Below are 13,948 nucleotides of genomic sequence, written 5' to 3' on the forward strand. Positions count from 1 at the left end.
TCAAGACCATTTCAAGGACAGCTTTTTTCCATCTACGTAACATTGCAAAAATCAGAAACTTTCTGTCCAAAAATGATGCAGAAAAAATAATCCATGCTTTTGTCACTTCTAGGTTAGACTACTGCAATGCTCTATTTTCCGGGTACCCGGATAAAGCACTAAATAAACTTCAGTTAGTGCTAAATACGGCTGCTAGAATCCTAACTAGAACCAAAAAATTTGATCATATTACTCCAGTGCTAGCCTCTCTGTTCTGTTCTGCCTTATTATTATTCGACTATGCTGGTCATTTATGAACCTTTGTAACATCTTGGCCACCCGGCACAGCCAGAAGAGGACTGGCCACCCCACATAGCCTGGTTCCTCTCTAGGTTTCTTCCTAGGTTTTGGCCTTTCTAGGGAGTTTTTCCTAGCCACCGTGCTTCTACACCTGCATTGCTTGCTCTTTGGGGTTTTAGGCTGGGTTTCTGTACAGCACTTTGAGATATCAGCTGATGTACGAAGGGCTATATAAATAAATTTGATTTGATTTGATTTGAAGTGTAACTATGATAAAAATTACAGACCTCTACATGCTTTGTAAGTAGGAAAACCTGCAAAATCGGCAGTGTTTCAAATACTTGTTCTCCCCACTGTAAATAATATCCCCGCCAATTTGCATGGTTGAGTGTCTACGTGTGTAGCATGTAGTGCGTATAGCCTTAATATTGAGGATGATAATTGTAATCCATAACGTCATAGTTGCATCATAATTACCTTCAACATCATTGAAAAACACATCCCAGCATTTCCATAGCAATTGACATTTCACATGATCATGAAATAGTCCTTGCATTATTTTAATATAGAGACGGCTTCACTACAGTACAAATGTATCCCGTAAAATATGCTATTATTCCCCAACGTCAATATGCTGTGTCTATATGTATGTATAAGTTTGTATGTGTAAGCGAGCATGTAATTGAGTACGTATGTGTTCATATCCACTTCATAAACTTCAGATATTTTTACAGTTCCCATACTTTCTTTTTTTCGTAACCTGAAGTCCCTGTAGAATTTAGTACATCCATGGTGTTATGGAGCTGTCACGGAATAGCTGTCCATCTATAAAGATTTGGTCCACAATGAGAAAGGCACGCTTACCCCTCTACCTCAGTTGCCTCTGTACAGGATACAGCCTCTTGCGTTGTTCGTTTATCTCCCGTGGAAATTGGTAATTGAGACCGAATTTGGTCCCTTTAAGCTCCCTTCCCCTGCTTTTGATCATCTCCTTTTGTTGGTAGTGTTCAAATTTTGCGATGATAGGTCGGGGACCCTAGGTCTTGTCGCTCCAAGTCTGTGTGCTCGGTGGAAAGCCACCTTGTTTACGGTCTCTAGAGGAAGTTTCAAGGCAGATTGCATGAATTCTCTGACATTCAACATTTGCCAACAAGAAGGACCTCCACGCCACCTTCTTTATGATCGGAATCCCCGTCAAATGGTCATTACCACAGTCACAAACCCTGTCTATTTCTAAAATGTATCTTCTTAAAATTTTATTAAAAACCATTAACACCAATTATGTTATCATGAATTGTTACGATATAGCCAATTTTGACTTTGTGACTGTACTATCTTGGAGAAACCTTGTCAATCTTTTTTAGCTAGCTAACTAGTCTCCTCCCTGGCTGATAATTTGTCCTCTCGTTCCTTCCTTGATTCTATAATGCGGATGTTTACAGTGCCAGATAGCAAGTGAATGAAATCCTCTTTCCTTCTTAATGTGTTTGAGCCAATCAGTTGTGTTGTGACAAGGTAGTCGTGGTATACAGAAGATAGCCATATCTGGTAAAATACCAAGTTCTTATTATGGTAAGAACAGGTCAAATAAGCAAAGAGAAACAACAGTCCATCAGTCATTTAAGACATGAAGGTCAGTCAATTTGGAAAATGTCAAGAACCAACAAGTGCTATGATGAAACTGGCTCTCATGAGGACTGCCACAAGAGATGAAGACCCAGAGTTTCCTCTGCTGCAGAGGATAAGTTCGTTAGAGTTAACTGCATCTCAGATTGCAGCCCAAATAAATACTTTACAGAGTTCAAGTAACAGACACATCTCAACATCAACTGTTCAGAGATGACTGCATGAATCAGACCATGGTCGAAATACGTGTGATGGTGTGGGGGTGCTTTGCTGGTGACACTGTCTGTGATTTATTTAGAATTTAAGGCACACTTAACCAGCATGGCTACCACAGCATTCTGCAGCAATACGCCATCCCATCTAGTTTGCGCTTAGTGTGACTATTATTTATTTTTCAACTGGACAATGACCCAGCATTCCTCCAGGCTGTGTAAGGGCTATTTTGAGTGCTAAATCAGATGATCTAGCCTCCACAATCACCTGACCTCAACCCAATAGAGATGGTTAGGATGAGTTGGACCGCAGAGTGAAAGAAAAGCAGCCAACAAGTGCTTAGCATATGTGGGAACTACTTTAAGACTGCTGGAAAAGCATTCCGGGTGAAGCTGGTTGAGATAATGCCAAGAGTGTGCTAAGTTGCCATCAAGGCAAAGGGTGGCTACTTTGAAGGATCTCAAATCTCAAATATATTTTTATTTGTTGAACACTTTTTTGGTTACTACATGATTCCATATGTGTTATTTCATAGTTTTGATATCTTCACTATTATTCTACAATGTAGAAAACAGTCAAAAGAAAGAAAAACTACAAACTGTCCAAACTTTTGACTGGTACTGTACATATTAAATTGTGTTAGATATTCCTAAGCGTAAGGTGCCAGGTGGGACAATCTTGACTTCCTTTGATGTTTAGATGTGATGTCTGTAATCACCCTCATGAGTCAAACCAATTCATACAATGTTTTCTTAATACTGATTTGCAAAGTCTTTATTACATTTGTCAAACTGTGTGATGAAGAAACAAGTACTGTATTGCAGTTGAAAAAAAGTTAGTTCATAGTTAGTCAAGAGAGGAAATAACAAAACTCAAATAAATATTTTAATCTACCTTATTATACATTAAATAAATAGCTGATAACCATTTTAGTCAGTGGACAGCACAGCTTGAAACCACATAAATTACATAGCTAATAAATACATAAACATACATGCTGTTCAGCTCAGCTGTAACTTAGATTAACAATCAGATGTATAATATAAAAAATTGTACAATGCACAAAACACCTGTGGATTATTAAGCCCATTATGAATTTTCTTTCCATGCTAAAAAAAATAGATGCAAGCACCCAATGAAGTCTCCTGATTAGCAGATATAGGTAGATAATTGGCTGTTCTTGTGATGACAGTTGCCTACTGATGTTAGTGTTGTCACCTCAGAAGAGTCCGTTTCTGGTGGTGTACTGTACATTGTAAGATCTGCGTCTGTGCCAGCGTCTCCTTACAGCTGCACAGCAGCCACATAGCATACACTGCAAAAGAAAGATGGGGAAGCATGATTCACATGCAACATATTATTGCAGAATTTAAACAGCTTATTGGATGAAATACTTTGTCAACTATTTTCAGAGTACACATGTGAACACAAGCCTATACGTACACATAGCAGGATCCACAAGGGTACCAGAATGATAGCGATGCCACAAGGAATGATAATGGCCAAAGCCCAGCCAGGAAAACCTCCAACACTTGTGGTATTGAAAGGAGTGGTCAGTAAAAGGGTAGGAAGTGGTGTGGTGTTGGTAGTTGTTGTTGGGGCAACAGTGGTGGTCAGGAGACCTAGAATAGAAATGAAAATACATTTTAGAGGGATTATAAACTTGTAATATGTCATATTATATTTCTATTTTTTTTTAAGTCATTTTTTTTTACACCTTTATTTAACTAGGCAAGTCAGTTAAAAACAAATTCTTATTTTCAATGATGGCCTAGGAACAGTGGGTTAACTGCCTGTTCAGGGGCAGAACAACAGATTTGTACTGTCAGCTCAAGTTTGAACTTGCAACCTTCCTGTTCCTAGTCCAACGCTCTAACCACTAGGCTACCCTGCCGCCCCATGTAGTAACCATATAACATTGATATATAAGTGTTTTCGAGATTGAGTATTATACACGTTACATGGTGTTTCATAACTCACTGTCATACAAAAACATAGAAATGACAACCGTAACAAAAGCAGCATACCTGAGACTTTTAAGACTTCCTGTAGAAAACCACTAGGGTGGTTGACATCTTCCTCTTTGTATACATACGTCACGTTTGCCCTGATTTCAGTGCCATCGTCACTGTGGACATAAAAATGGGTTTTGTGTGAGAGTTAAACATGTTCCTTTCATCCTGTTTAGCTGTAAAAGCAGCAGCTAAATGAATTCTGTAGAAATTCTAAAGAGTGCAGTTGAGAAAGATGGGTTGGTTGAAGGTTATGACGTTGTACTTACATGAAGTTGGCGTTGGGAAATTGAAACTGGTTGCCGTTTGGTTCACTGAGAAGTTGACGGAGCTAAAAGGGGACGAAACATCAAGTTATCAATTACGATCATGACCTGAACATGACCATGGATGTATCTTATGTGTAGAAGTACAGTATCTTACAAGTGTGTTAATTGAAAGCTGTATCTGGACGTAGGTCTCATTGGTGAATGTGAGTCTATTACTTAGAGACTCCAGGGTTACATTGGTTATTTTGAAACCAAGGTTGATGGCAAATGAAGTATCTGAAAGTTCTGTAAGCAGACAAAAACATGGTCACTATAGCAACAGATCAAATGAACTGCTACAATTTAGGAGTTTCAACAACATTAAAAAACATTCAATAAGTATTTAGATAGCAGGAGCAGTTGAATGTTTACTTATTAAGAGATTATTTCATAGAGTGGAAAAAAATGTCTTCATGAAACCTAATTGCTTAAACTCACTGATATAAGTTGCATTCTGGAAGGTGGTTTGAGTGGTCTTGGTTTGAAGAGACAGTTGCTTATTGACGGCACCAAGGACATCAGCCTCAGTGGGGACTGGTTTTTTGAGGTTGAATATCAGTTCAACAAAAACCACGGCTGTGCCGAATCTAAAAGAAAATAATAATACATGGAAAGTTACATTTCCTAAAGAAAATGTGTGTACTTGCTAGCTTGTCTTAAAGTAATCATGGTTGTAAAATAAGTTATAGGAATGGCAGTCACTGCACTAGTAATGGTAGTGACTGGTTATAATTGGAAAAAGAAAGTCGATGGAAAGATTGATTGATGGATAGGATAGGAAAGGATAGCCTGAACATATGAAAGTTGGTTCGGTCTCTCTAGCTTGAACGGTTCAAGAGTTAATATTATTTTTGGTGGGTTATTATATGCTAATTTATACTCATTTAAATTGTTTTAGTTTAGAACGTTTAGAAAATGTTAAAATAATTAGAAAAAGTATGTAAGAAATCTAGTGGTCTTGCCTTCAGCAAGCACATTAATTATAATGGATTGGATTTATATTAAGCCTTTTGACCAATTGATGCACTCAAAGAGCTTTTCTAAAGAAAGGTTGACATTTTGGATGCTTTTAATTAAAACATCAGTAGTTAACGACACAAGCATGGATATACATGGTTCATTGTTGCAAAGGTTCCTTGTTTGACAAAGTGTTAATTGAATTGTATGAAAACATTATAATAAATGATCTTGCTTACCTAGTTGTTGATGTCACTGAAGTCAAAAGGGTAGGAAGTGGTGTGGTGTTGGTGGTTGTTGTTGGGGCAACAGTGGTGGTCAGGAGACCTAGAATAGAAATGGAAATACATTTTAGAGGGATTATAAACTTGTAATATGTCATATAACATTGATATATAAGTGTTTTCGAGATTGAGTATTATACACGTTACATGGTGTTTAATAACTCACTGTCATAAATAAACATAGAAATGACAACCGTATGGTAACAAAAGCAGCATACCTGAGACTTTTAAGACTTCCTGTAGAAAACCACTAGGGAGGTTGACATCTTCCTCTTTGTATACATACGTCACGTTTGCCGTGATCTCAGTGCCATCATCACTGTGGACGTAAAAATGGGTTTTGTGTGAGAGTTAAACATGTTCCTTTCATCCTGTTTAGCTGTACCAGCAGCAACTAAATGAAATCTGCAGAAATTCTAAAGAGTGCAGTTGAGAAAGACGGGTTGGTTCAAGGTTATGACGTTGTACTTACATGAGGTTGGCTTTCGGAAATTGAAACTGTTTGCCATCTGGTTCACTGAGAACCTTTTGGAGCTAAAAGGGGACAAAACATCAAGTTGTCAATTACTATCATGACCTGAACATGACCATGGATGTATCTTATGTGTAGAAGTACAGTATCTTACTAGTCTGTTAATTGAATCCTGTATCTGGGTTTCAGTCTCATTGGTGAGTGTGAGTCTATTACTTAGAGACTCCTGGGTTACATTGGTTATTTTGAAACCAAGGTCGATGGCAAATGAAGTATCTGTAAGTTCTGTGAGCACACAAAAAAATGGTCACTATAGCAACAGATCAAATTAACTGCTACAATTTAGGAGTTTCAACAACATTAAAAAACATTCAAGAAGTATTTAGATAGCAGGAGCAGTTGAATGTTTACTTATTAAGAGATTATTTTATAGAGTGGAAAAAAATGTCTTCATGAAGCCTTATTTGTTGAACTCACTGATATAAGTTGCATTCTGGAAGGTGGTTTGAGTGGTCGTGAATTGAGGAGACAATTGCTTCTTGACGGCATCAAGGACATGATCCTCAGTGGGGACTGGTGTTTTGACGTTGAATATCAGTTTAACAAAAACTCCCACTGTGCCGAATCTAAGAGAAAATAATAATACATGGAAAATTACATTTCCTAAAGAAAATGTGTGTACTTGCTAGCTTGTCTTAAAGTAATCATGGTTGTAAAATAAGTTACAGGATTGGTAGTCACTGCAGTAGTAATGGTAGTGACTGGTTATAATTGGAAAAAGAAAGTCGATGGAAAGATTGATTGATGGATAGGATAGGAAAGAATAGCCTGAACGTATGAAAGTTGGTTCGGTCTCTCTAGCTTGAACGGTTCAAGAGTTAATATTATTTTTGGTGGGTTATTATATGCTAAGTTATACTCATTTAAATTGTTTTAGTTTAGAACGTTTAGAAAATGTTAAAATAATTAGAAAAAGTATGTAAGAAATCTAGTGGTCTTGCCTTCAGCAAGCACATTAATTATAATGGATTGGATTTATATTAAGCCTTTTGACCAATTGATGCACTCAAAGAGCTTTTCTAAAGAAAGGTTGACATTTTGGATGCTTTTAATTAAAACATCAGTAGTTAACGACACAAGCATGGATATACATGGTTCATTGTTGCAAAGGTTCCTTGTTTGACAAAGTGTTAATTGAATTGTATGAAAACATTATAATAAATGATCTTGCTTACCTAGTTGTTGATGTCACTGAAGTCAAAAGGGTAGGAAGTGGTGTGGTGTTGGTGGTTGTTGTTGGGGCAACAGTGGTGGTCAGGAGACCTAGAATAGAAATGGAAATACATTTTAGAGGGATTATAAACTTGTAATATGTCATATAACATTGATATATAAGTGTTTTCGAGATTGAGTATTATACACGTTACATGGTGTTTAATAACTCACTGTCATAAATAAACATAGAAATGACAACCGTATGGTAACAAAAGCAGCATACCTGAGACTTTTAAGACTTCCTGTAGAAAACCACTAGGGAGGTTGACATCTTCCTCTTTGTATACATACGTCACGTTTGCCGTGATCTCAGTGCCATCATCACTGTGGACGTAAAAATGGGTTTTGTGTGAGAGTTAAACATGTTCCTTTCATCCTGTTTAGCTGTACCAGCAGCAACTAAATGAAATCTGCAGAAATTCTAAAGAGTGCAGTTGAGAAAGACGGGTTGGTTCAAGGTTATGACGTTGTACTTACATGAGGTTGGCTTTCGGAAATTGAAACTGTTTGCCATCTGGTTCACTGAGAACCTTTTGGAGCTAAAAGGGGACAAAACATCAAGTTGTCAATTACTATCATGACCTGAACATGACCATGGATGTATCTTATGTGTAGAAGTACAGTATCTTACTAGTCTGTTAATTGAATCCTGTATCTGGGTTTCAGTCTCATTGGTGAGTGTGAGTCTATTACTTAGAGACTCCTGGGTTACATTGGTTATTTTGAAACCAAGGTCGATGGCAAATGAAGTATCTGTAAGTTCTGTGAGCACACAAAAAAATGGTCACTATAGCAACAGATCAAATTAACTGCTACAATTTAGGAGTTTCAACAACATTAAAAAACATTCAAGAAGTATTTAGATAGCAGGAGCAGTTGAATGTTTACTTATTAAGAGATTATTTTATAGAGTGGAAAAAAATGTCTTCATGAAGCCTTATTTGTTGAACTCACTGATATAAGTTGCATTCTGGAAGGTGGTTTGAGTGGTCGTGAATTGAGGAGACAATTGCTTCTTGACGGCATCAAGGACATGATCCTCAGTGGGGACTGGTGTTTTGACGTTGAATATCAGTTTAACAAAAACTCCCACTGTGCCGAATCTAAGAGAAAATAATAATACATGGAAAATTACATTTCCTAAAGAAAATGTGTGTACTTGCTAGCTTGTCTTAAAGTAATCATGGTTGTAAAATAAGTTACAGGATTGGTAGTCACTGCAGTAGTAATGGTAGTGACTGGTTATAATTGGAAAAAGAAAGTCGATGGAAAGATTGATTGATGGATAGGATAGGAAAGAATAGCCTGAACGTATGAAAGTTGGTTCGGTCTCTCTAGCTTGAACGGTTCAAGAGTTAATATTATTTTTGGTGGGTTATTATATGCTAAGTTATACTCATTTAAATTGTTTTAGTTTAGAACGTTTAGAAAATGTTAAAATAATTAGAAAAAGTATGTAAGAAATCTAGTGGTCTTGCCTTCAGCAAGCACATTAATTATAATGGATTGGATTTATATTAAGCCTTTTGACCAATTGATGCACTCAAAGAGCTTTTCTAAAGAAAGGTTGACATTTTGGATGCTTTTAATTAAAACATCAGTAGTTAACGACACAAGCATGGATATACATGGTTCATTGTTGCAAAGGTTCCTTGTTTGACAAAGTGTTAATTGAATTGTATGAAAACATTATAATAAATGATCTTGCTTACCTAGTTGTTGATGTCACTGAAGTCAAAAGGGTAGGAAGTGGTGTGGTGTTGGTGGTTGTTGTTGGGGCAACAGTGGTGGTCAGGAGACCTAGAATAGAAATGGAAATACATTTTAGAGGGATTATAAACTTGTAATATGTCATATAACATTGATATATAAGTGTTTTCGAGATTGAGTATTATACACGTTACATGGTGTTTAATAACTCACTGTCATAAATAAACATAGAAATGACAACCGTATGGTAACAAAAGCAGCATACCTGAGACTTTTAAGACTTCCTGTAGAAAACCACTAGGGAGGTTGACATCTTCCTCTTTGTATACATACGTCACGTTTGCCGTGATCTCAGTGCCATCATCACTGTGGACGTAAAAATGGGTTTTGTGTGAGAGTTAAACATGTTCCTTTCATCCTGTTTAGCTGTACCAGCAGCAACTAAATGAAATCTGCAGAAATTCTAAAGAGTGCAGTTGAGAAAGACGGGTTGGTTCAAGGTTATGACGTTGTACTTACATGAGGTTGGCTTTCGGAAATTGAAACTGTTTGCCATCTGGTTCACTGAGAACCTTTTGGAGCTAAAAGGGGACAAAACATCAAGTTGTCAATTACTATCATGACCTGAACATGACCATGGATGTATCTTATGTGTAGAAGTACAGTATCTTACTAGTCTGTTAATTGAATCCTGTATCTGGGTTTCAGTCTCATTGGTGAGTGTGAGTCTATTACTTAGAGACTCCTGGGTTACATTGGTTATTTTGAAACCAAGGTCGATGGCAAATGAAGTATCTGTAAGTTCTGTGAGCACACAAAAAAATGGTCACTATAGCAACAGATCAAATTAACTGCTACAATTTAGGAGTTTCAACAACATTAAAAAACATTCAAGAAGTATTTAGATAGCAGGAGCAGTTGAATGTTTACTTATTAAGAGATTATTTTATAGAGTGGAAAAAAATGTCTTCATGAAGCCTTATTTGTTGAACTCACTGATATAAGTTGCATTCTGGAAGGTGGTTTGAGTGGTCGTGAATTGAGGAGACAATTGCTTCTTGACGGCATCAAGGACATGATCCTCAGTGGGGACTGGTGTTTTGACGTTGAATATCAGTTTAACAAAAACTCCCACTGTGCCGAATCTAAGAGAAAATAATAATACATGGAAAATTACATTTCCTAAAGAAAATGTGTGTACTTGCTAGCTTGTCTTAAAGTAATCATGGTTGTAAAATAAGTTACAGGATTGGTAGTCACTGCAGTAGTAATGGGAGTGACTGGTTATAATTGGAAAAAGAAAGTCGATGGAAAGATTGATTGATGGATAGGATAGGAAAGAATAGCCTGAACGTATGAAAGTTGGTTCGGTCTCTCTAGCTTGAACGGTTCAAGAGTTAATATTATTTTTGGTGGGTTATTATATGCTAAGTTATACTCATTTAAATTGTTTTAGTTTAGAACGTTTAGAAAATGTTAAAATAATTAGAAAAAGTATGTAAGAAATCTAGTGGTCTTGCCTTCAGCAAGCACATTAATTATAATGGATTGGATTTATATTAAGCCTTTTGACCAATTGATGCACTCAAAGAGCTTTTCTAAAGAAAGGTGGACATTTTGGATGCTTTTAATTAAAACATCAGTAGTTAACGACACAAGCATGGATATACATGGTTCATTGTTGCAAAGGTTCCTTGTTTGACAAAGTGTTAATTGAATTGTATGAAAACATTATAATAAATGATCTTGCTTACCTAGTTGTTGATGTCACTGAAGTCAAAAGGGTAGGAAGTGGTGTGGTGTTGGTGGTTGTTGTTGGGGCAACAGTGGTGGTCAGGAGACCTAGAATAGAAATGGAAATACATTTTAGAGGGATTATAAACTTGTAATATGTCATATAACATTGATATATAAGTGTTTTCGAGATTGAGTATTATACACGTTACATGGTGTTTAATAACTCACTGTCATAAATAAACATAGAAATGACAACCGTATGGTAACAAAAGCAGCATACCTGAGACTTTTAAGACTTCCTGTAGAAAACCACTAGGGAGGTTGACATCTTCCTCTTTGTATACATACGTCACGTTTGCCGTGATCTCAGTGCCATCATCACTGTGGACGTAAAAATGGGTTTTGTGTGAGAGTTAAACATGTTCCTTTCATCCTGTTTAGCTGTACCAGCAGCAACTAAATGAAATCTGCAGAAATTCTAAAGAGTGCAGTTGAGAAAGACGGGTTGGTTCAAGGTTATGACGTTGTACTTACATGAGGTTGGCTTTCGGAAATTGAAACTGTTTGCCATCTGGTTCACTGAGAACCTTTTGGAGCTAAAAGGGGACAAAACATCAAGTTGTCAATTACTATCATGACCTGAACATGACCATGGATGTATCTTATGTGTAGAAGTACAGTATCTTACTAGTCTGTTAATTGAATCCTGTATCTGGGTTTCAGTCTCATTGGTGAGTGTGAGTCTATTACTTAGAGACTCCTGGGTTACATTGGTTATTTTGAAACCAAGGTCGATGGCAAATGAAGTATCTGTAAGTTCTGTGAGCACACAAAAAAATGGTCACTATAGCAACAGATCAAATTAACTGCTACAATTTAGGAGTTTCAACAACATTAAAAAACATTCAAGAAGTATTTAGATAGCAGGAGCAGTTGAATGTTTACTTATTAACAGATTATTTTATAGAGTGGAAAAAAATGTCTTCATGAAGCCTTATTTGTTGAACTCACTGATATAAGTTGCATTCTGGAAGGTGGTTTGAGTGGTCGTGAATTGAGGAGACAATTGCTTCTTGACGGCATCAAGGACATGATCCTCAGTGGGGACTGGTGTTTTGACGTTGAATATCAGTTTAACAAAAACTCCCACTGTGCCGAATCTAAGAGAAAATAATAATACATGGAAAATTACATTTCCTAAAGAAAATGTGTGTACTTGCTAGCTTGTCTTAAAGTAATCATGGTTGTAAAATAAGTTACAGGATTGGTAGTCACTGCAGTAGTAATGGGAGTGACTGGTTATAATTGGAAAAAGAAAGTCGATGGAAAGATTGATTGATGGATAGGATAGGAAAGAATAGCCTGAACGTATGAAAGTTGGTTCGGTCTCTCTAGCTTGAACGGTTCAAGAGTTAATATTATTTTTGGTGGGTTATTATATGCTAAGTTATACTCATTTAAATTGTTTTAGTTTAGAACGTTTAGAAAATGTTAAAATAATTAGAAAAAGTATGTAAGAAATCTAGTGGTCTTGCCTTCAGCAAGCACATTAATTATAATGGATTGGATTTATATTAAGCCTTTTGACCAATTGATGCACTCAAAGAGCTTTTCTAAAGAAAGGTTGACATTTTGGATGCTTTTAATTAAAACATCAGTAGTTAACGACACAAGCATGGATATACATGGTTCATTGTTGCAAAGGTTCCTTGTTTGACAAAGTGTTAATTGAATTGTATGAAAACATTATAATAAATGATCTTGCTTACCTAGTTGTTGATGTCACTGAAGTCAAAAGGGTAGGAAGTGGTGTGGTGTTGGTGGTTGTTGTTGGGGCAACAGTGGTGGTCAGGAGACCTAGAATAGAAATGGAAATACATTTTAGAGGGATTATAAACTTGTAATATGTCATATAACATTGATATATAAGTGTTTTCGAGATTGAGTATTATACACGTTACATGGTGTTTAATAACTCACTGTCATAAATAAACATAGAAATGACAACCGTATGGTAACAAAAGCAGCATACCTGAGACTTTTAAGACTTCCTGTAGAAAACCACTAGGGAGGTTGACATCTTCCTCTTTGTATACATACGTCACGTTTGCCGTGATCTCAGTGCCATCATCACTGTGGACGTAAAAATGGGTTTTGTGTGAGAGTTAAACATGTTCCTTTCATCCTGTTTAGCTGTACCAGCAGCAACTAAATGAAATCTGCAGAAATTCTAAAGAGTGCAGTTGAGAAAGACGGGTTGGTTCAAGGTTATGACGTTGTACTTACATGAGGTTGGCGTTGGGAAATTGAAACTGTTTGCCATCTGGTTCACTGAGAACCTTTTGGAGCTAAAAGGGGACAAAACATCAAGTTGTCAATTACTATCATGACCTGAACATGACCATGGATGTATCTTATGTGTAGAAGTACAGTATCTTACTAGTCTGTTAATTGAATCCTGTATCTGGGTTTCAGTCTCATTGGTGAGTGTGAGTCTATTACTTAGAGACTCCTGGGTTACATTGGTTATTTTGAAACCAAGGTCGATGGCAAATGAAGTATCTGTAAGTTCTGTGAGCACACAAAAAAATGGTCACTATAGCAACAGATCAAATTAACTGCTACAATTTAGGAGTTTCAACAACATTAAAAAACATTCAAGAAGTATTTAGATAGCAGGAGCAGTTGAATGTTTACTTATTAACAGATTATTTTATAGAGTGGAAAAAAATGTCTTCATGAAGCCTTATTTGTTGAACTCACTGATATAAGTTGCATTCTGGAAGGTGGTTTGAGTGGTCGTGAATTGAGGAGACAATTGCTTCTTGACGGCATCAAGGACATGATCCTCAGTGGGGACTGGTGTTTTGACGTTGAATATCAGTTTAACAAAAACTCCCACTGTGCCGAATCTAAGAGAAAATAATAATACATGGAAAATTACATTTCCTAAAGAAAATGTGTGTACTTGCTAGCTTGTCTTAAAGTAATCATGGTTGTAAAATAAGTTACAGGATTGGTAGTCACTGCAGTAGTAATGGGAGTGACTGGTTATAATTGGAAAAAGAAAGTCGA

At 36.6% G+C, this 13,948-nt stretch overlaps 1 protein-coding gene across 1 annotated transcript in view; it reads right to left on the minus strand.

Moving 5' to 3' along the window:
• Window positions 1–2,874: 2,874 nt before the first annotated feature.
• The window catches only part of LOC109886189 (mucin-2-like), a 36,787-nt gene continuing 25,713 nt past the window's right edge, over window positions 2,875–13,948 (minus strand). The window contains exons 72-102 of the mRNA XM_031788666.1: window positions 13,637–13,785; window positions 13,314–13,444; window positions 13,160–13,221; window positions 12,906–13,006; window positions 12,643–12,730; window positions 11,885–12,033; window positions 11,562–11,692; window positions 11,408–11,469; window positions 11,154–11,254; window positions 10,891–10,978; window positions 10,133–10,281; window positions 9,810–9,940; window positions 9,656–9,717; window positions 9,402–9,502; window positions 9,139–9,226; window positions 8,381–8,529; window positions 8,058–8,188; window positions 7,904–7,965; window positions 7,650–7,750; window positions 7,387–7,474; window positions 6,629–6,777; window positions 6,306–6,436; window positions 6,152–6,213; window positions 5,898–5,998; window positions 5,635–5,722; window positions 4,877–5,025; window positions 4,554–4,684; window positions 4,400–4,461; window positions 4,146–4,246; window positions 3,562–3,740; window positions 2,875–3,433 (exon numbers count right to left, since the gene is read on the minus strand). Coding sequence (XP_031644526.1) covers window positions 3,338–3,433; window positions 3,562–3,740; window positions 4,146–4,246; window positions 4,400–4,461; window positions 4,554–4,684; window positions 4,877–5,025; window positions 5,635–5,722; window positions 5,898–5,998; window positions 6,152–6,213; window positions 6,306–6,436; window positions 6,629–6,777; window positions 7,387–7,474; window positions 7,650–7,750; window positions 7,904–7,965; window positions 8,058–8,188; window positions 8,381–8,529; window positions 9,139–9,226; window positions 9,402–9,502; window positions 9,656–9,717; window positions 9,810–9,940; window positions 10,133–10,281; window positions 10,891–10,978; window positions 11,154–11,254; window positions 11,408–11,469; window positions 11,562–11,692; window positions 11,885–12,033; window positions 12,643–12,730; window positions 12,906–13,006; window positions 13,160–13,221; window positions 13,314–13,444; window positions 13,637–13,785 — 3,373 coding nt within the window. The 3' untranslated portion in view covers window positions 2,875–3,337. The remainder of the gene's footprint in view (window positions 3,434–3,561; window positions 3,741–4,145; window positions 4,247–4,399; window positions 4,462–4,553; window positions 4,685–4,876; window positions 5,026–5,634; window positions 5,723–5,897; window positions 5,999–6,151; window positions 6,214–6,305; window positions 6,437–6,628; window positions 6,778–7,386; window positions 7,475–7,649; window positions 7,751–7,903; window positions 7,966–8,057; window positions 8,189–8,380; window positions 8,530–9,138; window positions 9,227–9,401; window positions 9,503–9,655; window positions 9,718–9,809; window positions 9,941–10,132; window positions 10,282–10,890; window positions 10,979–11,153; window positions 11,255–11,407; window positions 11,470–11,561; window positions 11,693–11,884; window positions 12,034–12,642; window positions 12,731–12,905; window positions 13,007–13,159; window positions 13,222–13,313; window positions 13,445–13,636; window positions 13,786–13,948) is intronic.

Source organism: Oncorhynchus kisutch, linkage group LG14 (assembly GCF_002021735.2).
Source record: "Oncorhynchus kisutch isolate 150728-3 linkage group LG14, Okis_V2, whole genome shotgun sequence".
Classification (NCBI taxonomy): domain Eukaryota; kingdom Metazoa; phylum Chordata; class Actinopteri; order Salmoniformes; family Salmonidae; genus Oncorhynchus; species Oncorhynchus kisutch.